Source organism: Coffea arabica, chromosome 3e (assembly GCF_036785885.1).
Source record: "Coffea arabica cultivar ET-39 chromosome 3e, Coffea Arabica ET-39 HiFi, whole genome shotgun sequence".
NCBI lineage: Eukaryota > Viridiplantae > Streptophyta > Magnoliopsida > Gentianales > Rubiaceae > Coffea > Coffea arabica.
In genome coordinates, this window is record NC_092315.1 from 11824321 (window position 1) to 11851683 (window position 27363).

Below are 27363 nucleotides of genomic sequence, written 5' to 3' on the forward strand. Positions count from 1 at the left end.
AATCCCCAACCATTACATTTGGTATCACAGCTTGCGTTCCTTGGAATTGCGAGCTCCAGTCTAAGCAACAATGGCGGAAGGCACCAAAATGAAAGGAATTTGAGGAGTCATTGAAGAAGTAAGATGCAAGGATCAAAGCTATCCTCGAATCCAGTACAATCGAACGTCAAGCTTTGGAGGAAAAGATGGAGTCTAACTACGTGGACATGAAGGCTTTGGTAGAAGCAAACAGCGTTGAGTTAAAGGAAGAAATGAAGAATTTCATGGTCACGATGAGTGCTCAGTTCAATACCTTCATGAGGAACTTACAGGGGGAAAAAGGAATTCTAGGCCAATCTCCTAACTCATCTGAGCGACATCCGAATCAAATGCTCAGAAGTCTAGAAGGGAGCAATCCATTTCTGGGAGAGAAGAGTCGTTTCCCAATAGGAGTTCCCAAACTGGAATTCCCCAGCTTTGGAGGTTCCAATCCACGAGAATGGATCAGAAAATATGAGAAGTTTTTTCAGTTATACCTGATTCCAGAAGGCCAACAGATGGATGTGGTTGAACTGCATTTGGAAGGCAAGGTTGATCTATGGTATCAAAGCTTTAAGAAGGATAGAGGAGTGGTGCAATGGGTAGATTTTGGCTCAGAACTTTGTATAAGATTTGGGGATATATGGGGAGAAGATGTGGTAGAGGAGTTCAACAAATTGTATCAAGATTTATCAGTTTTAGCATATCAAGAGAAGTTTGAAGAATTAAGGGTTGCTGTCATGGTAAAACTCCCCCTCCTCTCTAAATCATATTATGTTTCTAGCTTCTTGAGTGGACTGAAGGAGGAGATCAAGCCTGCTGTGAAAATACACATGCCTCAGACCTTACAGGTAGCATTCGAAAAGGCTAGATGGCAAGAACAGTACTTGAGCATCATCTTAAAGCAAACTAAAGCACCAATGAAGGTACCTCCACCAATTTCTTCTGGAAACAAACACACCCACCCTAATGACCTGAGCCACAAGAAACCTGCAACTCAGGTGTTTGAGAACAGTATTAAGAAGGATTCTCCTCCAAGTTATAAGAGAATCTCCCCCACAGAATTTCAATATAGGAAGGATCACAACCTGTGTTTCAGGTGTGGGGAAAAATTTTCCCCTGGACACATCTACAAGAATAGAGGGATACATTTAGTACTTGCAGATGAGGAAGGATTGCTCGACACTGAAGTAGATGAGGAAGAAGGAGAAATCATTGAGTATCAAGGGAATAAGTCTGGCAAGGATGTAGTCTTCTCCCTACACTCAGTCTCAAGAAACATGTCTTCCAATACCATTAAAATGATAGGGCACTAAGGGGCATGATTTATCCATTCTGCTAGATGGGAGGAGTACCGATTGTTTTATTAGATCAGCCATTGCTCAACTACATCCTGATTCTGTACATGATCATAAGCCTTTCAAGGTGAGGATAGCTGATGGAAAGGAGTTAACATGCAATCAGTGGATTCCAAATATGAAATGGGAAATGCAGGGACATAACTTCACTCAGGATGTATATGTGTTGGACTTAGAGCCGTATGACTTAATCCTTGGAGTGGATTGGATGAAACATTACAGTCCAATGACTTTTGATTTCAAGGAGCTGACATTGTCCTTTGATAAAGAAGGTGAAACTGTGTTGCTGTAAGGTGATTCACATACGGCCAAAGTGAGGATGAGGCAAGGGACAGCAGCACAGAGGTATATTAGGGATAAAGTCAGGACTTCCTTGCAACACTCTTGCATGATCAAAGTACAGAACAGTCAGGTAACTCCTATATCAAAGTCACTTACTCAATTGCTTGACCAATATCAAGACATCTTTAGGGAACCTACATCCTTACCCCCCATCCGAGAATTGGACCACTAAATACCCCTCATACCTAATGCCAAACCTTTCAAAATCAATCCCTACAGATATCCCCACTTGCAGAAATCAGAGATAGAAAGACAAGTCAAAAACCTGTTGCAATCTGGTATCATACAACCCAGCAATAGCCCCTTTCCATCCCCAGCTCTCCTAGTTAAAAAAAAGATAGAAGCTGGAGGTTGTGCATTGATTATAGGCAGCTCAACAACCTTACCATCAAGGATAAATTTCCCATTCCTATCATTGATGACCTGCTTGATGAACTATATAATGCAAAGATATTTTCTAAAATAGATCTAAGGTCAGGTTACCATCAAATTCGTATGAACCCCTCTGATGTCCCTAAAACAGCCTTTAGAACTCATTCTGCCCTTTATGAATACCTAGTGATGCCTTTTGGCCTCACAAATGCTCCTGCTACATTTCAAGCCTTAATGAATTCTATATTTGAACCTTTCATCAGAAAATTTGTGTTTGTATTTTTTGATGATATTCTTATTTACAGCTCAGACCTGAATAGCCATCTTAAACACCTATCCCTTGTCCTTAACATCTTGAGAACCCATTCATTATATGCTAAGATGTCTAAATGTTCCTTTGGTCAAGACAAAATTGAGTATTTGGGACATGTAGTTATTGTTGAAGGTGTTTCTGCTGACCCTGCAAAGGTAGAGGCAATGTTGTCCTGGCCAGTTCCTGATAACATTAAGGCTCTTAGAGGTTTCCTGGGAATGACAGGTGATAGGGTATAATTTGTTAGTATTTTTATTATTAATTTTTCCTTCTATCCCTGACAAATATTGTGTTAATTGCTGATATTTACTCATATTTGGTATTTGGAATCAATTTCAGGAATGAAGCAGAAAACTACCAAAAAGGAGGGACTTTGTGAAAAATATGGAGACTTCTAAGGGCTTCAATCCTTGGGCCCTTGAATTGGTGGGGGACCACAAGCTAGTGAAAGGCATTTGGTCATTTGGGCTTCAAAGAAAGCAACGAGACTTGGAACAAGAAATACTTGGGAGGCCTTGTCCACATGTGTGGGGACCACCTAGATAGCTTTTAGTCATCTTTCTTTTGTTGATTTAAAAGGGGACAACGTACAGAAGCAAAAGATATCTAGGGCTTTAGTTTTAGTTTTTTAGTTTAGTTCTAGTTTTCTTTCTTTGGACTGGCCTCTGACACACGCCAGGTATTCGACAATATTCCCCAACGGGGAGATTTTCTCATGAGGCGTGGTTAAGCTTTTCTAGTCAAGGGAACAACTAAAGATTTGGTTCAACAATTACTGTGAGATCTAATTTATTTTAATTGCTTCCTTAATTTATTGGTATTTATATGTTTCCTGCTTTTAATTGCTATAGCTCGTGTGAGTGATTGAATAGATGCGTAATATTTAATTATTCATATAGGCTATTTTGCTAAATAGGGGTAATTGAATCCATAATTGTTCGTTATCCCTATCTCAGTAGCAACTGGCGTAATTGGGTTTATGACAGGGGAACATACGATCTAATTTAAACAAACCCTCGTAGCGTGTTTGTTAGTTAGGATTGGGCCTTTCTAATTATTAATGCAAATCTAGAAAATTAAATCCTACGGTCGTACCTAGAGTTGTTTCCTGATTAGAGAAATAGTCAACGGTCGTACCTTGGCTATCGACAAATTAAGGAAGGGTTGGTTGTTTATCGCGTGCATGACAACTATAACTAATCTATTAATAAATGTGGAATTATCTGTGAATCAATGATCAGTGCCTGAACCATTTCTGAAGTGTACCCTTGGCTAGAGTTTCTCCAATAATTATTCCTTTTATTTATTTTCTGCATTTAATTTATTTAGTTAGCATTTAATCCAAAACCCCCCATACCTTGGACTCTAGAAGAAACGAATTATCCCCAATCCCTGTGGATTCGACCCTACTCACCGCTATATACAAAATCGGTATTTTTCTCGAGTAGGTACTTATTATTGTACAGGCTGACGACCTGTCAATTTTTGGCGCCGTTGCCGGGGACTGGTGCCAGATTAATTTGTTTCTTTTTGAGTTCATCTTGTTTTTATTTTTTTTTTATTTATTTTTCTCTTAATTTTTATATAGTTTATGGCTTCTAACACTCCGTATTTTGGTGATAGACTGGATTTTGTTTCCGAGAAAGGCGATGAGACTAGTTTCTTTTCTAAGTTTGCATATTCAGAGGCACTAAACTCTATTAGAGAAAGAATGGCTGCTGCAACCTGTAAAATTTGTTATGCCAGGGATCATTCAACCGGTATGTGCCCCGAATATCAAGATAATCTGAGTGTCCCCCTCAATAATTATGGAGATTTTTCACCCTGGTCTCAAACGTGGTATAACCCTAATCCAAACGAGTATGATCAAGGATGGTGGGATAACTCCAGTTATGATTATACAACAGGGCCAATGAATTCTCAACAGTATGAGTCTCAAGAATCATCATCTATGTCAGGCATGTCTCTTGAAGAAATAGTTGAATCATTAGCTACTAATACATATCAATTCCAACAGGAGACACGAATGAGAAATGAGATGATGAAGGATGCAATGAGTAATCTGGAAGATCAAATATGTCTATTGACATCCAGAATAAATCGATTGGTGGCTTCTCAAATTGAAGAATTGCCCTCGAAAACCATTGTTGATTTTGAAGAAAATAAGAGTGCAATTTGCTTGACTAGTGATGAGGAGATGCAAGAGTGTCAAAATAAGAGATCTACAGATGCAGTTGAAAAAGAAGTCGAAAATGAAGAAATGGAACCCCAACCGCAACCCATCCAAGTGAATGAATCCAGTGGACAATCTCCAAATGCGGTGACATCTTCTCCACTCCTTAATCAATATTTTCCTGACTCCTATTCTTCAACACCTGTTACTGAAATTGATTTTATTATACCAGAAAATTTAAAATTTCATGACAGGAATAAGTTAAGAGTGGAGATGGCAAAATATCTTGAACCAATGAATGCGTGTGATGGAGGAGTGAGTGGAGAATGCAGATCATTGTTGACTTATTTGGCGCCCTCAACTACTCCATGGAAGACCGTAACTCGTGTGCTCAAAGATTACTCCATCTATGAGGGTTACCAGGATCATATTGAAGATGAAGCATTGAAGCGAGCTACGCGATTTTATCCTCCATGAATAAACAGGCTATGTCTAGCCAAAGACATTAAAGAAAGGCGCTCGTTTGGGAGGCAACCCGAATATTGATTTTATTGGTTTTAGTTGTTTATTTCTTTCGTTTTGTCGTTTCTCCATTGGGTAGTATCAAGGCTAATATCACCTCCACTGTGACCAGGAAGTGAAATCTTGGCGTGCCCGCGCGGTGTTTACGTTTTCTGAGACCAGAGGACGAAAACCAATCTTGGCGTGCCCGCGCGGTATTGGACGACCCAAACCATGTTTTTTATCCAAAAAAAAAAAAAAGTTATTATTATTATTATTATTGTTTATTATTATTACTTTCAAAAAAAAAAATAATTTCAGATTTCAGATCTACGTTCGGATAGTTTTTGAAAAAAAAAAAAAATTTTCATTTTTTTTTCTTCTTTTTTCTTTCTTTCCTTCTTTTCTTCTTTTTTTTTTTTTTTCTTCTCCTTTCTTTCTTCTTTCTTCCCCGCTGCTTTCTCTTTTCCCCTTTTCTTTTCTTCTTCACCCATTCACCCAACATACCCACCTGTCCGCCGCCATCTCTCTCTCTCTCCGCGTGCTTCCGCCACCAGATCTCTACCCCTCCCACGCAGTTCCAGCGACCAGGCCACCATCGCACGACGCCTGCTTCAGCCGCCGCTTCTTTCACCGCAACCATCGACCCCACCCCACCACCAGCTCGCGGCCAACTTCGGCCGCAACCTCCTCAGTCGCGCGACTACTGCTAGCGCGCGCAACCCCAGCGCGCAGCCGCCTGCCGATCTGCCCCACCTTGCGCGCGCGGCTTCTCTCTGCCCAGCTCCACCTCGACCTCACTTCATTGCACGCCGCCCTAAGCCCAACGCTGCAGCCTCTCCTGCGCAACCCCCTCCAGCCCGCCGCACTTCGCCAGCCGCGCCACCAACTCTCCACCAGCCCGCGCCGTCTCAGCTTTCCTCTGTCCCTCGCGCGACCCCCCTCGCACTTCGCCAGTCCACGCGAGTCAGCCCAGCACCAGGAGCTCCAGTAGCTTCCCCTTTGTGCGCGCAGCTCAGGCGCGCAGCCAGGCAACGGCCCAGCACGTGGAGCTCAGCGGGCCTGTCCAAGCACGTGCGACGTACGCGCGGTGCCTTTTTCCTCCTCCAAGACTCTGGTGATTTCTTTTTCAACTTCCTGTTACTTAGCTGAGGCCAGATTTTTAATTTTTGTTTAGCAGATGACAGATTTTTACTTTCTTAGCTGAGGCCAGATTCTTAATTTTTGTTTAGCAGATGACAGATTTTTACTTTCTTAGCTGAGGCCAGATTGTCAATTTTTACACTGATTGTTCCCATAAATTAAGTTGGTTGCTAAGTTGATTGTTTGGGGTTTCTCAGTGAATTGAGTTTGCCGTTTGATTTAATTCTTCTCTGTGCGTGCACCAGTGGTACTGGTTGTGGTAGTTTGCCTAACATTCATTCATTCTCTTTGGTTGGCTGCTTGATTGGAAGCTCAGAGCTTGTGACTAAGTTGTTATTGCCTATATTCTGACCTGCTCTTACTGGACTTGCTGAATTCTTGGGGGCATTTGTTGGAATTTTGGGTGGCTATGTGTCCATTTGCTGAAATTCGTTACTTTGTTTAATCAGTCGCATTGCTCCTAGTTTGCTTGAGTGAAATTGGTTGGACGTCCTTTGCCTGTGGAGTTTAACTGTTACATTGTTTGGAGTGGTTTTCTGGTACTGATTGACTTGTTGGGCTTAAATTGCTCAGGGCTTTAAATTGCTAATTTGGTGAGCCATTTATTATGCACTACCCTTTTGAATTGGGAGATACCTGAGCTTATTGGGTTGATTTTTGACTTCATTAGAGGATATGAATTTCTACTGATCTGCATTTACTTGTTCCTCTATATGTTGGCAATTTTGTTTCTATTGATTGGGTTACTTGTTAGCGGCAATAGTGAGATCAAAATTCTCTTCTAGGTTCAGAACCTCTTGACCTTAGCCTACTCCAACCCAACTCAACCATTCCCCGCCTCACTCACTGCTGTGGCCCCATCATGGTCCCCGTGATTTCAGGGAAGTACCGTTGCTCTTTTGCTTACTATTATTGTTTATTTATCAAATTGAGGGCAATGTGTGAATTAGGTGTGGGGGGGTCAGTTTGGGTGCTAGTATTTCCAGTTTTCGATTTCTAGGGGCTTTTCCTTTATTTTTAGTTAGTTTTTGCCTATCTTTCATTTATTTTATTTTCTTGTTCTTTCTAGTGGTCAGTCCTTAAATGAATACCAAGTTTTGATGCTGGATTGTTGCCTCTAATTATGCTATTGCCAAGTTTTATTAATAAAAGGGTATTAAATTAATGTGGTTGAGTTCATGAACATCTCTCTGGTGGATATCGGTAATTGCTTAACTTTTCTAATTTTTGGTTAACTTTTCTAGGCATAGGGAATGATTGTTGGCATTTTTCATGTGAATTGGTCCAGTTATTAATTTTAGTTCTCCATATTTGGAAATTTGAGGTTGGCTGCTGTTATTTTTGTGTTATTTTTTTAGTTATTGTGTTGAATGGTTGTAAATAAGAGCTGACTGTACTCTGCTAGTAGTTACTACTGAGTAACCGGGGATCTTCACCTAAAGTGTCGATTTTCGCGTCAAAAGGTAGTAGTTGCTATGAGTGCGTGGTCCTGTAGCGATTGGAGCTGAGTAACCGGGCTCCTCCATCTATCAAATGTTGGAGTTCGCGTCAAAAGGCTCTAAGGGCTATACACTAAGTCTTTGGTTCCTCAAAAAAAAAAAAAAAAAAAAGAAACAAAAACAAAACAAAACAAAAAATAATAAAATAAAGATTGTGTTAGTATGTGAATAAGTCAGCTTGCCGGTTTGTGATCTTAATGTCGAGATTTTGGTTAATAGTTGGACCATTTGCTGATAAATGTGAGCAACCATTCCTTTTTCTTAGATTAGTTTGCTTTAAATTGGAGGAGTTGGTGGTTGAGAAGCTAACCGGAGTGATTTTTCTTGGATCTTAACTGTGATGCTTGATATATGTTTTTCTGGGTATCTTGGCAATATGATAGTTAGAGCAATAGCCATTGTCAAAATTTTGGTGTTCAATTGTTGTTCTTATGCTTGAGGACAAGCATGATTCAGGTGTGGGGGGAATTGATAAGGTATAATTTGTTAGTATTTTTATTATTAATTTTCCCTTCTATCCCTGACAAATATTGTGTTAATTGCTGATATTTACTCATATTTGGTATTTGGAATCAATTTCAGGAATGAAGCAGAAAACTACCAAAAAGGAGTGACTTTGTGAAAAATATGGAGACTTCTAAGGGCTTCAATCCTTGGGCCCTTGAATTGGTGGGGGACCACAAGCTAGTGAAAGGCATTTGGTCATTTGGGCTTCAAAGAAAGCAACGAGACTTGGAACAAGAAGTACTTGGGAGGCCTTGTCCACATGTGTGGGGACCACCTAGATAGCTTTTAGTCATCTTTCTTTTGTTGATTTAAAAGGGGACAACGTACAGAAGCAAAAGATATCTAGGGCTTTAGTTTTAGTTTTTTAGTTTAGTTCTAGTTTTCTTTCTTTGGACTGGCCTCTGACACACGCCAGGTACTCGACAATATTCCCCAACGGGGAGATTTTCTCATGAGGCATGGTTAAGCTTTTCTAGTCAAGGGAACAACTAAAGATTTGGTTCAACAATTACTGTGAGATCTAATTTATTTTAATTGCTTCCTTAATTTATTGGTATTTATATGTTTCCTGCTTTTAATTTCTATAGCTCGTGTGAGTGATTGAATAGATGCGCAATATTTAATTATTCATATAGGCTATTTTACTAAATAGGGGTAATTGAATCCGTAATTGTTCGTTATCCCTATCTCAGTAGCAACTGGCGTAATTGGGTTTATGACAGGGGAACATACGATCTAATTTAAACAAACCCTCGTAGCGTGTTTGTTAGTTAGGATTGGGCATTTCTAATTATTAATGCAAATCTAGAAAATTAAATCCTACGGTCGTACCTAGAGTTGTTTCCTGATTAGAGAAATAGTCAACGGTCGTACCTTGGCTATCGACAAATTAAGGAAGGGTTGGTTGTTTATCGCGTGCATGACAACTATAACTAATCTATTAATAAATGTGGAATTATCTGTGAATCAATGATCAGTGCCTGAACCATTTCTGAAGTGTACCCTTGGCTAGAGTTTCTCCAATAATTATTCCTTTTATTTATTTTCTGCATTTAATTTATTTAGTTAGCATTTAATCCAAAACCCCCCATACCTTGGACTCTAGAAGAAACGAATTATCCCCAGTCCCTGTGGATTCGACCCTACTCACCGCTATATACAAAATCGGTATTTTTCTCGAGTAGGTACTTATTATTGCACAGGCTGACGACCTGTCAACAGGGTACTACAGGAGGTTTGTTAAGAGCTATGGGAAAATAGCAAAGCCCCTAACTGAGTTGCTTAAAAAGCACAGTTTCGTATTGAGTGGAGTAGCTACATCTGCCTTTGAGCAGCTCAAGGTGGCTATGACACAGGCTCCTGTACTAGCTTTGCCCAACTTCTCTATGCCCTTTATGTTAGAAATAGATGCAAGCCAAACAGCCATGGGGACAGTACTGATCAGCAAGGGAGACCACTAGCATTTATGAGCCAAGCTTTGGGACAAAAAATCAGTCACTGTCCATTTATGAGAAAGAGTTGTTATCTTTAATCACTACTATGAGGAAATGGAGGCATTACTTATTGGGTTCTCATTTCATCATCATAACAGACCATGAGAGTCTGAAATACTTGCTAGAACAAAATATCACAATTTTCTTCCAATAGAAATGGCTTGCAAAATTGATGGGACTGGACTATGAAATCCAATACAAGATAGGCAAGGATAATACAGTAGCAGATGCTCTTTCTAAGAGGCAAGGTGGTTCTGCAGGAGGAAGCAATCAGGAAAGTGACAAGGGAGTTCATTCTACATCTGCAATCAAGCCTCTATGGCTGTCCAAGGTATCAGAGAGCTACAATGGAGATGACAAGATCAAAGAATTATTAACAACACTCGCAATAGACAGCTCTAGTACACCTGATTACTCCTACCATCAAGGGATTATCAGATACAAGGGGAGGGTATACATTGGAACTACCACTGAACTTAGGAGGCAACTTATTAGTTGTATGCATGATTCGGCAGTTGGAGGCCACTCTGGCAACCAAGGGACCTACCAAAAGTTGAAGAGATATTTCTTTTGGCTGGGAATGAAAAAGGAAGTGGAAGCATATGTACAAGCTTGTAACATCTGCAAGAGGAGCAAAAGTGAGCATGCTAGCTACCCTGGCTTGCTACAGCCTCTCACAATACCAGAACAGGCTTGGCAACATATCTTAATGGATTTCATTGAAAGTTTACCAAAATCTTTGGGACATGATGTCATAATGGTCGTAGTAGACAGGCATACTAAATACGCGCATTTCATATCCATGGGGTCTCATTTCACAGCAAAGAGTGTTGCACTAGTGTTCTTCGAACAGATTTATAAACTGCATGGATTGCCAGTGGATATTGTATCTGATAGGGAGAAGGTTTTTACAAGTTTGTTTTGGCAAGAGTTCTTTCATCAGGTGGGAACTACCCTTAGTTTCTCATCCTCATATCACCCCCAGTCTGATGGACAGACTGAGAGAGTAAATCGATGTGTGGAAACATACTTGAGGGCTATGTGTTTGCAACAGTCTGGCCACTGGAGAAGATGCTTGCCTGTAGCTGAGTGGTGGTACAACACTAATTTCCATTCAAGTTTACAGATGACGCCTTTCCAAGCACTCTGAAGGGTATAAACCAAAACAGCTATGCCTACAACCAGACAACACCCAAGTAGCTGCTGTAGAAGATTGGTTATCTGAGAGGGTGAATTGGAACTCCCTACTGAAGGAAAATTTGTTGCATGCTCAGAACCGTATGAAACAATTTGCAGATAAGCACAAGACTGACAGGACATTTACTGAAGGGGATTGGGTTTACCTTAAGTTGCAGCCTTATAGACAAACCACTATGGCTGTTCGAAAAAATTTGAAGCTAGCGGCTAAGTATTATGGGCCATATCAGATTGAAAAAAGGGTTGGAGCAGTAGCCTATAAGCTCAAGTTGCCACCAGGAGCTGCTATTCATCCGATATTTCATGTGTCGCTTTTGAAACCATCCACAAAAGGTGCCCCAGCTAGTACAATATTGCCCCAGCCAAGTGATGAAGGCTTCTTCTCCATCATTCCTTCCTCTATACTGGATTGTAGATGGATTGATAGGGGTGGACACAAGGTGGAGCAGATTTTGGTACAGTGGAAGGACTTGAAAATAAAGATGCAATGTAGGAAGACTTGTCTATCATCAGGAGTCAATTCCCTAACTTCAATCCTAGAGACGAGGATTGTTTCAAGAAGGGGCAATTGTAATCATTCCGCAGGAAATAAGACAAAAATAGTTAGCCAAATTTTGTTAGCCAGATATTGCCTTGCTGGATTTGTTATAACAGCAACAACTTGGAGAAAGTCGGTTACTGTTAGTTAGTGGAGGAAACTTTCTATTAATAGGCGAATACTGATGTAAAGAAGGCATGCAAAATCTGATCATTGAAGAATACAACTTCCCGCCTCTTTTCATTCATTCTGGTCTCCCTTTTCCTATCATTTTTTCTCTCTATTCCCTCCTTTCCATATTTTCTGTTCCTTGGCTGGATCATCAAATCCCCAACCATTACAAGTCCAAACAACTCATATTGCAAATGAAAGTGCACTAAAAGATATGCATTTGCTCATTTTATTTACAATTCTTAAGAAATAAATCCCCAACATAACTGAGAAGCCAATATAGTGGTGCATATCAACATATTAATCATAGGATGGCAATTCTCAACATGACTCAAAAATATAACTCCAATCTAATACAAAATTAGCGCGTATGGATTTACGCTTCATGCGTTCGGGTCAAAATCAGGTTAGACCTGAACAACCACCCGGCAAACAAGTCCAAATCAGATCAAACATGGGTTGACCTATCTGATCCGTTTAATGTGTAAGTTTATAATTTAATAAATAAATTGGAGGCATAAAGTAAATAAAGAGAAAACTAATCAAGGCTAAAAATTAATAGTACGAGAACGGAATCATGAATATTATATGAAAACAAGATATTTTATTTGTGAAAGCGTCCTAGTTTTGTTTTTGTTCTTGATTTTTTTAGGGCACAAAAATGAAGATCAAAAAATTACTACAAGCACCACATACGAAATCTAGGATTGGGTTGCAATTTTCTATGTTCTCAAGAAAACTCCATTGTAGAAAAATCCTCCATACTAACAGGGTGAGAAGGGTGTCTACAACTTGGTGTTCTGTTTCTTGAGTTAATTGCTGGAGAGGAAATTAGTAAAATAATTGATTCTCCAGGGAGCTTTAAAGGTGATATGATTGAATGGATATTTAAGCGGTGTTTGGTAAATGGTTTACAGCTTTAGATATGGGTTTCAAATTCAATTATACCCATAGATAATGTTTGTTTATGCCCAATTGTTTGGAATTCCACACCGCCGCATGATTCAGATGAGATTAGGCAAGCATTTTCTTTGGTTGTGTTCTCAAAACAGACTTGCCTCGAGAGAACTCCTTGTCATTAGAAATATCATTCAAGACAGCTCCTGCGTTTTTCACGGGCTAGGATTCTAAACATATAATTAGGAGGTGTCCTAAAGCTCTGTCTTTGGATGTCTACGTCTTTTCCTATCATTTCCCCTTGGGTGGCTCAATTAGATTTCATTAGTTGGATAAATTTTGGTTGTAAAAAATTCTCAACTGTTAACAGCTTTGATGCTCTTTGGTTTCCTCTTTTTCCCGTTGTCTGTTGGGTTCTATGGAATTATAGGAATAAATTAATTTTTGTTTGATAGTTATAATAGACCCAAAAATCTAATTAATTTCTCTGTTAGCGTTGCTGCTGAATTTCTTCATTTGGGGCCTAGCGTTGAGAGGCCAGTTAGAAAACATGAATAATATCAGTTTGTAAGTGAATGGATCATGGGCTTCAGCAGTAACATTATTGGTAAAGGCAAAACAAATATGGAAGAGGCATGGACGACGAGATGGACTGTAGATTACTATTCAAAACCAATTTACTCATCTTCTTATCAAACATGATTCGAGGATTATAATTTATTTGCTTTCTTCTAATCATCTGACCATCATGTACTTTCTCATATCATTTGTGATTGGAGGAGAGTTTTACTCCACCAAATTCAGTTGGTCACATTTAAGCATTAAATTTCTTAAAATGATTGTGTTTGACTCATTTGTAGTTTAATTTATGTAGCTCTCTCTTTCATTTTATTAAAAAAAAAAAAAATTTGTTCACAAGCGGTGAGCCCCCTACTTACATATGCCTCCAAGTACCCTTTGCGGTGATGGTAGCAAATAAAATATACTAAATGTAAAGTGAAAGTTCATTAGATTATAATTAGGAGTAAGAAATTTTTAAAACATAAAAACAAAATATAAAGAAAAATGTAAAAATTAGACTCTATAGTGTTATATTTACTATGAATGTGAGGCATTCATAACCATAATTGAAACTTCTTCAATTTATGTGATAGTTGAATTTTTTTTTCCCTTTGATTTCCCATGTAAAGTGTACAATATTACCTTAATTGCTATTTTAAAGTTATAGGAACCAAAGAAACTAAGAGTTCGTTCATTATAAGAAATTTGGTTTAAAAAGTTGGGATTGTGATTTTTCATAGAAAAATTTTTACGTTTTTCATGAACACATTTTCTAATCACCTTTTTACCTCACATATATCAAATCGTTACAATACATTTTTCTACAAAAACTCTTAAAAATAGCAATCCAAACGTCACATAATGTTTTTATAATTATTATTCAAAAGTAATACTAATCGTAGGGTAAGTAGGTACCAATCATATACTTTTTGAGAAAGTTAATTGTTAGTCTGGTATAGGACACTTTATCAAAAGAAATTAAACAAAATAACAAATAAAATTACTGATAATTATATTTAAGAGAGCCAAAATAATAATATAATTTTAGTTGACAACTAGAATTATAGTAAAGATTTTAAAATTCTGAAAACTTTTGCAGGCGCGGCTGTCCCTGCCATCCCGCTGTGTCAGACCCAAAGTCCCTCTCTGTGTAATGGATGGATTGTAAGGAAATTTTTTTCGTTATTTTCGTTATTTTTTATTTAGTTTTTGTATCAGGCAAATATAATAGAGAGGAGGCCATCATTCTTGGTTACACAAATTCTGGAGCGGGATTTAGTGCAATTCATCCGGCTTTAACTTTTTTTTTTCCTTTTTTATTCAGTTTTTGGGACATCGAAATGAGGGACTTTTTTTCTTTTTCTTTTTTTTTTAACATTGAAGTGAGGGACCTTTAAATTAACGATCTGTCAGTTGAGATGCTTTTAAGTATCTTTTTTTTGCTTTTATAATTGCCTAGTGACTTCTTCGCTGGCAATGTCTAACGTTGCGTGGGTCCATTTTGATGCCAATTACATGCTGAACGATCTAAAACTCTAATCATGATTTTTTGTCGTGACGGTAAAATTCCTGTAAGTTAATCTTGGGGAATGAGAAGGGGATTATATATGAGTACAGACTCTATCGAAAGAAACTAATTAAGGCCGCCACATATTGTAATAAATTTTGATGGGAAACAAAAATTGAACCATTGATCTCCAACACCATAAAATTGGTGGTGATCACCGGGCCAAAGGCCTAGTGGCAAAACTCTAATCCTGATTGGTTTGCAACATTTTAGATACATTTTTTTAAAAAAAATTAATTAATTGAGTGAGAGGACTCTAAACTTTACAAAAAGGAAGTGAGAAACGGAAGACTTGAGGTTTGGATCTAGAAACCATGATTACCCAATTGATGTTGATACTAGTTAACCGACCCTCAATAATAAAAATTTGCAAGTTTACGTAACATAGGTTGTTTATTTTGATTGGAGAAATTCAAAAAATATTAAACATTGATTCGATCTGAACCGTAAATTTAGGATATCCAAATTGATTTTAATATGTGGTTCAGATAGTAGATCAGATTGACAAGTGAGCACGTCCTCTCGCAATTCGCTATTAGAGGGAAAGGACACTCAGACCGATGAAATGTAATTAGGGACTGATGCTCACTCCTCTTTACTCTTTGTTCATGGCTTAATGCCCTTGTTAGTAATTAGTATTTAAACTCTAGTCAAAGATTCCATCAAACTAAAATCTCTATTGAAGTCATTTTTCTATTTTCTTTTGAAAATAAGAACTAGCTATCTCGTAAGATTAATTTCTGTAGCATGCATATTGAACAACAATGCTTGAATTTTCCACAAACAGAAAAAAAAAAACAATGAAATAAAAAGTTATCAGTCTTTTTTTCCCTTTCACTTGAAATGAAAGGAACTCTTTTCGCGATAATAAAAATTTTTGTTCAACTTTAATTTTTTTCCTTTCTTTTTTTTTGGACCCTTATATGCTCTTTTTCTCTCTTTCAACCTAGGCGAAAATTCCAAGAAAGTCTTACCTTATTGAAAGCAAAAATCTTTTAGTAATTTTTTTTTTAAAGGAAAGGTCTAGGTGCTGCAGGGTCCCTTTCTTAGTGGACAATGCCGACACTAGTGCTTCTTAGCTGCAAAATGTGTCTGAAATAATTCATTCAAAAACCATGAAGTAATGAATAAAAAATTTCTTTGCTTTTCCAAATCGAGATCCGATTTTCTCGTGATTCCAACACTGTCACCACTACGTTGTTATTTGTTAACCTTTTCTTTCTTGCTCCGTCTGTTTGTTGAATAATTAAATGTTCCACAAAATAAATAGTTGCTAGATCTGGAGATGGCGAGATTTGTTAATTTCTCCTTATGCTACACAAAAATTTGAGAGTGAAATTGAGGAAGTTCCTTGCACTGTAAGAGTTGGATATGACCTCCACTTGATAGATCCGATCTGATTGAGCTCATATGAAAGTAGATACTTCCTCCGTCCCAATGTCCCAACGAAAGTATCATATTTTTCTTTTTTGACTGTTACAAAATATTTATCACATTTGACATTTCTCACTATTTTATACTCTGAAATTTTTCTTATACCCTTCATTAATGATACATAAAAACAAATGTGATGAGATTATTTTCTACTTTTTACTTTGACCAACACATGATTAAAGGCAAAAGTAGAGCAAAAGAAATTTTTTTTGGTAGAATGCACTATGCATAAAAAACACATATCCCCAAACATGACTAAATATATGAGACGGAGGGAGTATTAATTATAATATTTTTTTGAAAGAATTTAAAATAGACGATCATTACTAATGTTAAAAAGTATGCCTATACATCATGAGGTTTAAGAGTATTTTCTTAATCAAACTACTTGATTTGATACTTTGATCAAACTACTTGAGCTCGACCAGCCAATCTTGAGACAGTTTCGCTGCTAGAAAGCTGGCTTACGAGATTCGTTTGTTGTTCTATCTAAAAGATAAATACAACACTATAAAAGCCTTATCAATTCATTAGCTGTGTATAATATTATTAAATTTAACCACAAAAGAATATGAAAATGTTCTTGCGACCTATATCAATTAGCCCAAAATTGTTCAGGTCCCAAAAACTTGAATATAGTTGCTCACATATAACAAATGGCACAGGTTAGAATCACAAGGCCAGAGATCGGTGAATGAAATCTTCTCCCATCTAAAACATTGCCCTCGAATGTGGAAGAAAGACTAGTGAGAAGACTTGAATTAATTTCCAATGGCCCCACGTAACACTTAATTGGGCATATACTTGTGTTTAGATATGAGATTATTTGGGATAATTTACAAAAAATAAAATAAAATTATATCACTCTTTTGATATGATATATGTGAAATAAAAATATGTGATTAAAAAATATATTTATGATGCAAGAAGATAAATTTGTACAAATAATTAGTTTAGATTTAAGTCTTGACTCTTGTAAGACGTATTACAACTAATTAGTAGAAATTTCCTCTTCTTTAATCCAATCATTTTCTTTGACCATTGTATATTGGTAACATTAATGCACGCTAGTAACATTAATTTTGCACGTTATCATTTTCCTGTTTATATTTATTATCTTAGCGTTTACATTTATTAAGGTAATGATATATTTTATTATATAATTGACACTAGTAATTGCAGAAATCCCACAATTCTCTGCATTCCCTACTTTGTTGGCCATGGTTATTAATCTCCAAGATCAATGGTCATGATTATTAATACGAGAGAATTAGAAGAGAAAGTGATCAAATTTAGTGGTTTGCTCAAGAAAGAAAATAATTGAAGAAAATTAGGGAGCTAGATTGAACATTCATGCTAAAATAAAAAATAAAAAGAAACCAGCTAAAGCTGTATTTGTATTTATATCTCTATACTCCCAATAAAAGTCTCTTGGATCATTTATATTTTGATGTTTCTTTATTTTTTGTTCTTCCCAATATACCCACACTAAATAAGATAATAGCTTAACTATAATTGACATATTTTAAACATGGATGAATTAAAAGACTCAACTCTGTGCTTGCAAAATAGGCAATGCTTGTACAAGCTCAGTTGTAATTGTTTTCATTCAACTGAAAGAATTCATTAAACTAAAACCTCTAAAGTCATTTTACTTTTTCCATAGTAACTAAAATGAAACTAGTTACTTCACAGAATTTATGCATGTAATAATATGATGGGACTATGTGGAGCAACAACAATGGTTAAATTTTTTGAAGAAACAATCCATTAAAGATTAAAGTAAAACAAGTCTGAATTGAGCAGCTATGGTTAAATTTTTGTGCTTCTGTAGTATAGGTGCAGGGACCCTTTGCCAATGGAACATACCAGAGTAGTCCTTCTCAACTACAATACGAGTATCAAATAGTAGAAAAATAATACAGTAGCCAATGAAAACTTTTTTTTTTTCTAAACATAAGATGGCTTTATGATAATTCCAGCATTTTCTCTTTACTTTGCTGATATTCTGTTTCTTGTTCCGTTTGTTTGTTAAACAATTGAGTATCTGATTTCTCTTCTTCACTATCCCACCAAAAATAATAATAATAATAATAATAATAATAATAATAATAATAATAATAAAACACAATAAAATAAAAGGAAAGTAAATTTGAGGAAAGAAAGACTTGCTGGCCTATTTAAGACTTGCTGGAAAGAAAATGTTTCAAGAATGCAATTTCCTGTGATCATGAGAGATTGTCGTATCAAATTTCCCTAATAAAATGTTGATGACAGATTGTCAACTTAATTTTATCAATTTCCATTTGTAATTAGTTCAAGATAAATTTGGATTTTGGGTGAAGCCAATTTAATCCAACACGTTCCTCCAATTCCACCTAGTTGAGTAATTGATTATCACAGTCTGGGGTCCACCCACTCACCAGAAGGAAACAAATAAGAAAAGCAAAGAAGTAGTAATTTTCAGGAAAGAAATACTTTGCTAGCTCTGCAGTTAGTGAGATTTGTTTCTCCCTTAAAATTTGAGAGTGAAACTGAGGAAATTCCCTGCATAAGAGATGGAGATGGCCTCCACTTGCAGCATATATCGTGTCTTACTTGATTGGACTGTTCCTTACGATGTTCGTGTTGCAATCAAACACATGAAATTTCTCAAAACATTTCTTATGTGTGCAAGAAAGTGGAGCCAAAGCAATGATTTGTACTTGGAATCTGACAATGTTGTGAAGAAGGTGAGTCTTCCATCTTTCTTATCTTGCATTGAAGATACCTTTCACAAATATGAGGAGGATATTCACTCTCTTTCCCTTAGATTAGAAACAGACAAAAATGCCCAAAATACTGTTAATCTTGCAGTGTTCCTCGAAATTAAGAAACAGATCAAATCACTGAAGCAAGAAATCATCCAAAAAATCATCCAAATTTACTTTGCTTTGGCAAGCAACAGGTCATTGCAATCAAATTCTTGTATGACAGATGATGAACTGTTGGAATTCATAGACCTCATCCTGCAAGATCTAGCAGATTTGACAAATTACTATATGAATTGGGAAATTAGTGAATCGTATATTTTGAGTGCTCAAGTCCAAGCCCTTGAAGCAAAGCTGACGTTCTTGAAAAGCTTCATTCCCTTTGCCAAAATGCGAGGAACTGCAGATATTCCTGCCTTGCTATTGGCGCACTTTGAAGTGGCGGCTTTGAACGCAGCACGCCTCTCTTACATGTTTTCTTATTGGGATGATGCAAAGGAAATGCACAATCCTGAGTTCTACTCCATGATATATGAACAACAACAGAAGATCAGAGCTGTTGATTTTCAAGTCTATGAGATTTACATGGAAGTTCTTAGAGCTACAAGATCCTCAAAATCATTGCATTATCGAATGATGGATCAGCAGATATTGAACAACTTCAATGATTCTCTTATAGGTTGTCTCTGGGAGCTGTTCTGCTGCAGTTCAAGTTTTATGGATTCTATGAAAGATGAAATGGGAATACTCTATGCAGGACTGAGATTCTTGAGAAGCATTTTAAGGGAGCATCAGGAGAAAATGGATGAACAAAACGAAAAAATTGGTGCTCTTCTTAGTGAGGCAGGCATTATAATTTGCTCGCCTTCTCTAAACAGAGTGAAAGGAGGAGAAGTTAGCTTCTCAGAGTCCACAGATGCCCTTGACTGTTATGATATGCTGGCTAATACCAACATCCATATCAAGCATTTTAAGGATCAGATCAGTGGCTCAAGCATTATTGAAAGTATTCCTTCCGTTCATAGCTTAAGAGCACCAGAAGTTAGCAAGACTTCCAGCCGCATGCTATCAAAAGGTAAAATGCCAATAACCCACGAAGTCATGGTTGGTCTTGATGATGAGGCAGAAAAAGTAATTGAACGACTTGTAAGCGGATCAAAACAGGTGGAAATTGTTCCCATTGTGGGAATGGCTGGGGTTGGTAAGACAACTTTAGCCAAAAAAGTTTACAATGATAGGTCAGTAATCTGTAACTTCCACATTCGTCTTTGGTGTACTGTTTCTCAAGAATTTAACATGAAAAATGTGTTGCTTCAAATTTTGTGCTCTGATGGCAAACATTCTAGGAAGGATGAGTTTCAAAATCTGGATGAACATGCGTTGCTTGAAAAGCTCTATCAAAGGCTATTGAAGAATCGGTATCTTGTTGTTTTTGATGATGTCTGGGACATTGAGGTATGGAATGAGCTGAGAATTGCATTCCCCAATGACAAGAATGGAAGTAGAATCATCTTTACGAGTCGATTTTCTAATGTAGCTTCAGAGGTTCAATATGGTGGAGAACCTCACTATCTTCACCCACTCAGTGAGAAAGAAAGTTTTGAACTACTGCTGAAGAAGGTTTTTGGAAAAGAAGATTGTCCTCAAGGATTGCGTGGAATCGGAATGGAGATTGCCAAAAAGTGCAGGGGATTACCATTTGCAGTTGTTGTTGTTGCTGGAATTCTAGCAACTATAGAGCATGATATTTTGGTTTGGGAAGAATTTGCTGAAAGTTTAAGTTCGACCACGGTGTCTGGTACAGACCAGTGGAAGAAGTCATTGGAGCTCAGTTATGAGCATTTACCATATCACTTGAAGGCATGCCTGCTGTATTTTGCAGCATTTCGAGAAGATGAAAAAATTGGTGCCAAGAATTTGATGCGCCTCTGGATTGCAGAAGGGTTTGTGGAAAAAATTGAAGGAAAGAGATCAGAGGTCATTGCAGAAGAATATCTGATGGACCTTATTGGTCGAAACTTAGTTATGGTAAGTAAAAGCGGATCCATTGGTGGAGTCAAAACTTGTTACATTCATGATTTGATATTTGAGTTCTGTAAGGACGAGGCGAAAGAAAAGAAATTTCTTCGGGTCCTGCAAGGGTATGATGAGCTTTCTATCTTTATTGAGCCTCCCAACCTACCTCGGTTGTCCATTCGCTCCAGTGTAGAAGATTTTATAAAGTCAAAGCTATTTTGTCCACATTTAGGTACTCTGCTATTCTTCTATGTTACTCCAGGATATGAGTTTCGGTTGGTTAATATCTCCTTCCTTTTTTGCATCTACAAACATCTTAAAGTTTTGAATTTAGAGGGCATTAACCTATGGCTGAAGGAGTTTCCAACTGAAGTCGAATCACTTCTTTGTTTGAGGTACTTAGCCCTTACAGCTTGGTACATGAAATTCATTCCGCCATCTATAGCCAAGCTCTCACATTTGGAAACCTTTTGTCTCGTTTCTGGTGTGACGGTATCATTGCCAGATAGCATCTGGAACATGAAGAAGTTGAGGCATGTACATGTGAGGCATGGCGTCGTTATTCCTTTCTCTTCCAACAACAACGTTGTTGAAAACCTCTCTATTTTACCCAATTTAGACACACTCTCTACTCTGCATCTTGATCTTGATGAAGAGGGAGAGAACATATTGAGAAGGATTCCCAACGTTCGCCGACTTAAAATTCTCGATTTGGGGGGACAAAACAGAGTATGCTGCAACATGAGTCGACTAGCATGCCTGGAGTCACTCACCTTGTTATGCCACTTCTCAAGTTCGCGGGAGTCTTTTCCCATGAATTTGAAGAAGTTGAGTCTTTATAATCTGGGTCTTCCCTGTAGTGAAATGTCATTGATTGAACAACTACCCAATCTTGAAGTACTCAAATTAAGAGTCCAGTCAATGGAGGGCCAAAGGTGGGAACTGATGGAAGGAGGATTCCCTAAACTCAGGGTCTTGACTTTGGAATATGTACTGATTGTTGAGTGGATAGAGACAGACCCTGACAGTGATGATTACTTCCCGTGCCTTCAGCAATTAAAACTCGAAGGAATTCCTAATTTGAAAATGATGCCTGCTTGTTTAGGGGTTATATCTACTCTTGAAACAATTACGGTGAATTTTTGCGGAGATGGTGTCAAATCTTTAGTACGGGAAATTGAAGAAGCACAGAAATATAATGGGAATGAGAATCTGAAGATCATTTATGAAAAATATTGAAGGGCATCAGCTGGTGCAATATCAGGTAATTTTTTTTGTACTTCAATTGCTTGTAATGCATGCGCGAGCATATTGAAATTGATGAACAAATAACTAATTATTGCTCTATTTTTCCTTAATGATATCATCAGGGAGTGCTACGCTAGTTTTTCCTCTTGAGATTGTAATTGGTCATCCGTGAGGTCTGACTTTCTTTGGTGCTTTTGTAGAAGATGGAGGTAAAAGTTGGAAAGGATCGATGACTCTTTTCTTATCAAGATATGGCGGAAACAATTAATGAGATTCGTACAACGTGCACCGTTTGATCAATCTGCACGGCAGCATAAAGGTTATTCAGATAATTTGCTGTTGGCGTATTTTGTGTAATTTCGTTTTGCTGAATTTAGTCATGGTTGCGTGCTAGTTCTTTTCAAACATGTATGAATTTGCTGAATTGGGACTTGGAAAATAGGGACAATGTACGAAGGTACGGCCGCAAAATGGTTGGTTTTTGACTGGCAAGAGACTCTGTTATCTTTTTTTCATTTTTTTGGGCAAATTACATATTATCCCCTATAATTTAGTAATATTTTTGTACATAACCCCCTATAGTTTCAAAAGTTATACTTAACCTCCTCATAGTTTAGAATAAAATGTCAAACAAACGGAAATTATCATTAGTAACGAAACCTATTAAAATGTTGAAATTATCCTTATTTAAAAATTAAAATGGTTGAAGTGATCAAAATATATAAACATAATATGCATGACACATTAGTAACCCTGTATGAGTTTATATTTTAGCATATTACTCTCTTATAATTTAACGCTTTACCATATAATCTTCTTATGATTTTCAAAATATACATATAAACCTTTTTGTAGTTGATAAATAATTTTCAACTTTACATAGGGGTATTTTGTGACATTTTAGGTGATTTCGTTATGGATTGCAAATTTCATCATTTTGACACTTTGATCCAAACCATGAGAAGGTTATGATTGCTTTTGAAACTATAGGGGGAATTATGTATAAAAACACTAAATTACAGAGGGTAAAGTGTGATTTGTCCCAAAAAAAGGTTCATAATTCTCATTTTCTATGCATATGTTTTTTTTCAAAAAGAAAAGGTAACTGAATTATAAAAAAAAAGGACAACAAAGTATTGACTGCAATGAGCTGAAATCAATAGCTTTTTCTTCAACTGTAGTTGCAAGTTAATTTGGATCTACAACAAAAGCTGGTAAGCTAATTAGTTTAGCTGCTATTTATATATAAAAGAAATTATTCATTGTTTGTCAAACTATTTAGTTTCTTTTCTAACATTTGATGTTGCAGTTGTCGTCATTGTTTCATTTTTCACTTTGAAATTTTATATTTCGCAAGCTTGTCATAATTTCTTTAGGAGTCATAGAGCTTACAAAAAAAAAAATAATACTTTTGGAAAATTAAGCACCCGATATGATAACTATGTTAGAAAAGAAACAGGAATTTGCTTACTATTGAATAAGATTCTTTTACTTCTATTTATAGAATTAGATAATATAATCTACATATCAAGTAAGAGGAAGTAGACTTTCAATAATATGTTACAAAGTTAAAGACAGATTGGATAACTCATTGGTGAACTAAACTGGGATTTTTGCACACAAATATGTTGGCATACAATGAATTGTTGGGGTGAAAAGAAAGTTTTTTTTTCTTTTTTTTTTTTAAAAAATCTACTGCTTAAAACGTACTACATTTTTTTCTCTCTCAATGGGGGCACATATAAAGATTTTCAGAGTCAAAACAAAATTATTATGAAATTTATATACCTAAAGTTTAAGCTTTTCTTTGGCCAGGCACCACTGCCTTATGTGTAGACATGCCTCTGGCTGCAGGGTTTTGTCAGCCTTCTGCGGGCTACCCAAGCCCGAATTTGACACGATCAGGCCCATCCATTTTGCTATTCAACAGATGCATCGGTCACCTTTGGCAACCCCGATGTCTATGGAAGGGTAATGCACCACTGAATAAAATCCAAAAGTTTGGAAAAATTTTATGAGTATACCAGAAATGAAACCAAAAAAAAAAAAAAAGGAAAATGCTTACCTTTGTGCTTACATCATCCAAGTCAGTGCCCAATCTTCCAGCCCTGAACATATAAGTCTAACTGAGCCTTTAAAGTCAATTACTTTTCCTTATTCAATTTATCCACTTGTTTCAATCGATAACATCTTTGAATGATTTGTAGACTTATCAATAATGTCTCCTGCAATTAATACATAGCAGACCTATGTATCCTAATGACCAATAACACATCTCAGCAGTGCCAAAAGGAAAGGTCTATGACCCTACGCGTTACCTTGTAAGGATGCTAACAACTACCACAATGTTTAGTTGTGATAAAGAAAAGAGTTAGGGATAAATATAACTAATTAAGGTGTCGTTATGTGACAATGCCAGGTGTGTCTTCTATGTCTAATATTTAACGGGTGATGAGGACCTACCTTTATTTGTGAGGTGTATTAGGTGGTGATGTGCTATGTATTGTAAGCTAATTATGATTATTATGCCGATTGGAGCTAAAAACTCCCTACTTGTTGACCAGAAGAGTCCTAAATGCTCTTTTTTTTTTGTCAATTAAATTAGGCCAATTGAATACGTTCTTGACTATTTTTTTTATTGGTTTTGAATTAGGATTGTAAAAAAAACACCACATAACTTCAAGTCCAAGATTGTATGCAGTTTGTCCAATAAATAGATATTCATAATTCATAATTTCATGTACACATGTTAATTAGAAGTGTCAATCACAATCCAATTATATTAACCTGTCCAAATCCGCCTACTAATTGCTCGCCCAAATCCGCTCTTTAACTTTAAATAGGTCTATGTGGTACCTAATTAAACCCATTTAATTGGTGGATAGTGGATTGACTCAACTCACCAATTTATACCCATTTAAAAATAAATATACATTTAAACTTAATTTTTAGTAAATGTTAAAAAGATAAATTTGAATTTCCTACGAATCTAATAACAATAAAATATCGTTCTCTCTTGTCAAACAACATACAAAAAATAAAAAAAAATAATAAATAGAATTTCAAATGAGTCATAAATTGGTAATTGAGTATACCCATATACATTTATTAAATAGGTATAAATGGATTGATCCAATTATACTCATTGCCGAATAGAAATCCACTCAAATCCGTCTAGATCACCCATTTTGACACATCTAATGTTAATATATATTGACGTGTGACAAGTGCACCATTGATCACAAAGATATTTGATAATTTCAAAAATATTGATACTTAGGCTGTGTGTGATCAAAAATATTGATCACAGGTTTGTTTGGATTGTAAGTTATTTGGGATATTTTTACTGTAGCACTTTTTGTGATGTGATGTATGTGAGATAAAAAGGTAATTCGAAAAATAAAAAGATGTATTAAAAATTGTAATGATGATGTAAGCAAGTAAAATTGGAAAAATAATGTTGAATACAGACAAACCTATTAATGGTACTTATTTATCTCAATATTATAATCATTTTTTCATTACAAAAATATTATAATTTTATAATTTCATGAAAGTATGTAATCAGTGACATAACATTAGATGACATGATAGCCGTCAATGGCGAATCTTTTCACGAGTCTTCTTTTCAAAGCTTTGATTGGGTGCATACGCTTTTGACAATATGAGCCCTTTATGGTAGGAACGAGTTGACCGTTCCTTCCCGTATGCTGGGTGTGCGTGTCAAAAATCCAAATGGACACGCCATATTCTGTCCAATGTGCCATCGCTTGTGGTGGTAAAGGGTTTTGGAGTAGCAGCCACCGACCACGTGCCTGGCAAAGAGGGCATGCGAGGCCTAATGTAGTAAAAGCAAAGGCTGTAAAGTTGGGTGTCTCTGGGTGGGAAATGGGGCAGGAACGGTTGTCAGAGACAATCGTTCCTGAAGGTTCACGGTCACGATGTAGTCTCAAAAATTTATGCGGCTCAGATTACAGTATGTAATTCGATTTTCACGTCATATGTGAGGTTCACAAAAAATTGTTCTAAAGTTACTCTGTGTGTAAAGAAAGTTACGCGACGTGCAAAAAATATTACGCGCTGTTGAAAAATGTATAAACTGCCACAAACGATTGCACCTGCAACCATTTGTGCCCCTTGTCCCTCTGGGTGTGAAGTCTGCACATTAACCATTCACTTACTTGCAAATCACAAACTTTTTCATATCACTTATATTTCTGTATAACTGAAAACCGGAGAAAATCCACACTACTTTTAATTGTCATATACTTCTACGATATTCATAACCACTTTACAAAAAATTATTAACCTTTATCAATTTTGTGTTCGGCATACTTTGCATAACGACATACAAACCAATAATCTTACAAATCACAAAACATTTCTACAAACTACAATCCAATTGTAATTGCTTTGTCATTGATAATCAGAATACTAATGTGCTACAAATTTCATGTGTTTGGGATTAACACTTTGTCAGTTAATATTTTAAATCGCATTTTTTGTAATTACACATTGCAACTTTAAAAAACACATAATACAATTTGTAATTACGACAAGTTTGAACTTTGAAAGAAGTCGCGAAAACACATAATATAAATGTAAACTTCTTATAGAGCTGGCAATTTGTCCCAAGTCCCAATGGGCTACCCATGCCCAAAGGAACTTTGGGCGGGATGGGTATTATAATTTGGTATTGGGTTTAAGTTGGGACACATCCCAACTATACCCATTAATGAATGGGAAAGGATGGGAAATACTTGGGTACCCATTGGGCTCAAATGGCAAGGGCTCCGTTTGGATTAGCTGTTTTTGGTAGGTGTTTTGGAAATATTTTATTGTAGCAGTGTATATGAAAAATTTTTACTATAAAATTTTTTTGAAATATTTGATATATTAATATGGATGGGATGTTTCTTGAGTTATTGTATATTACTGTAACATTGTATTTGAAAAACTTATTTTTTGAAAAAATAGTCAATCCAAACGGAATCTTAGATTCAAAAATTATCTTTAACAATTTTTATAGTCATACCAGCGAATATAATCTAGTAGTCTTCCTAGTCATTATCCACAAGAATTTCCAGCATTTCAGTTAGTTTAGACCTGTCATCCTTGGACAATGATAAGGATAAATATTCAACATCCTCAGGATCTTGGCCATCTTGATATATGTTGGAATATGGCTGTATATCTATCTTTTCCTTTATTTGTTAATCCAATTTTTGGTGGGAATCTTGAGTATAAAGCACTTGCATGTTTATT

General features: G+C 36.5%; 2 protein-coding genes across 6 annotated transcripts; both read left to right on the forward strand.

Annotated features, from left to right (window-relative positions):
- The first annotated feature begins 185 nt into the window (after nucleotides 1-185).
- LOC140038380 (uncharacterized) lies at nucleotides 186-9686 on the forward strand. The gene is made up of 4 exons (XM_072083718.1): nucleotides 186-1265; nucleotides 1327-1664; nucleotides 2396-2636; nucleotides 9429-9686. The coding sequence occupies exons 1-4, from the start codon at nucleotides 186-188 to the stop codon at nucleotides 9684-9686; spliced, it is 1917 nt and encodes a 638-aa protein (XP_071939819.1).
- Nucleotides 9687-18535: 8849 nt separating this feature from the next.
- Nucleotides 18536-24285, forward strand: LOC113736483 (putative late blight resistance protein homolog R1A-3). 5 transcript variants are annotated; one of them, XM_072084735.1, is made up of 3 exons: nucleotides 18536-20072; nucleotides 20181-22114; nucleotides 22299-22590. In XM_072084735.1, exons 1-2 carry the CDS (start codon nucleotides 18643-18645, stop codon nucleotides 22087-22089), a joined length of 3339 nt encoding a protein of 1112 aa, XP_071940836.1. In that variant the 5' UTR covers nucleotides 18536-18642; the 3' UTR covers nucleotides 22090-22114; nucleotides 22299-22590. The 5 variants fall into 5 exon arrangements, 4 of the variants coding, with proteins under 4 accessions (XP_071940836.1, XP_027119296.1, XP_027119295.1 ...); XR_003459721.2 differs by adding an exon at nucleotides 23914-24285 and having other exon boundaries at nucleotides 18537-22114; nucleotides 22299-22417; XM_027263496.2 differs by having other exon boundaries at nucleotides 18690-18816; nucleotides 19061-22114.
- Nucleotides 24286-27363: the final 3078 nt, after the last annotated feature.

What these genes read in the sequence shown, in the direction of transcription:
- LOC140038380 (XM_072083718.1), top strand. Translation starts at nt 186, where the DNA reads ATGGAGTCTAACTACGTGGACATGAAGGCTTTGGTAGAAGCAAACAGC. An exon ending in GGAATAAGTCTGGCAAGGAT is followed by an intron (nt 1,266 to 1,326) that starts GTAGTCTTCTCC and finishes TTAAAATGATAG; the next exon opens with GGCACTAAGGGGCATGATTT. An exon ending in TGGGAATGACAGGTGATAGG is followed by an intron (nt 2,637 to 9,428) that starts GTATAATTTGTT and finishes ATTATTGCACAG; the next exon opens with GCTGACGACCTGTCAACAGG.
- LOC113736483 (XM_027263495.2), top strand. Translation starts at nt 18,643, where the DNA reads ATGGAGATGGCCTCCACTTGCAGCATATATCGTGTCTTACTTGATTGG.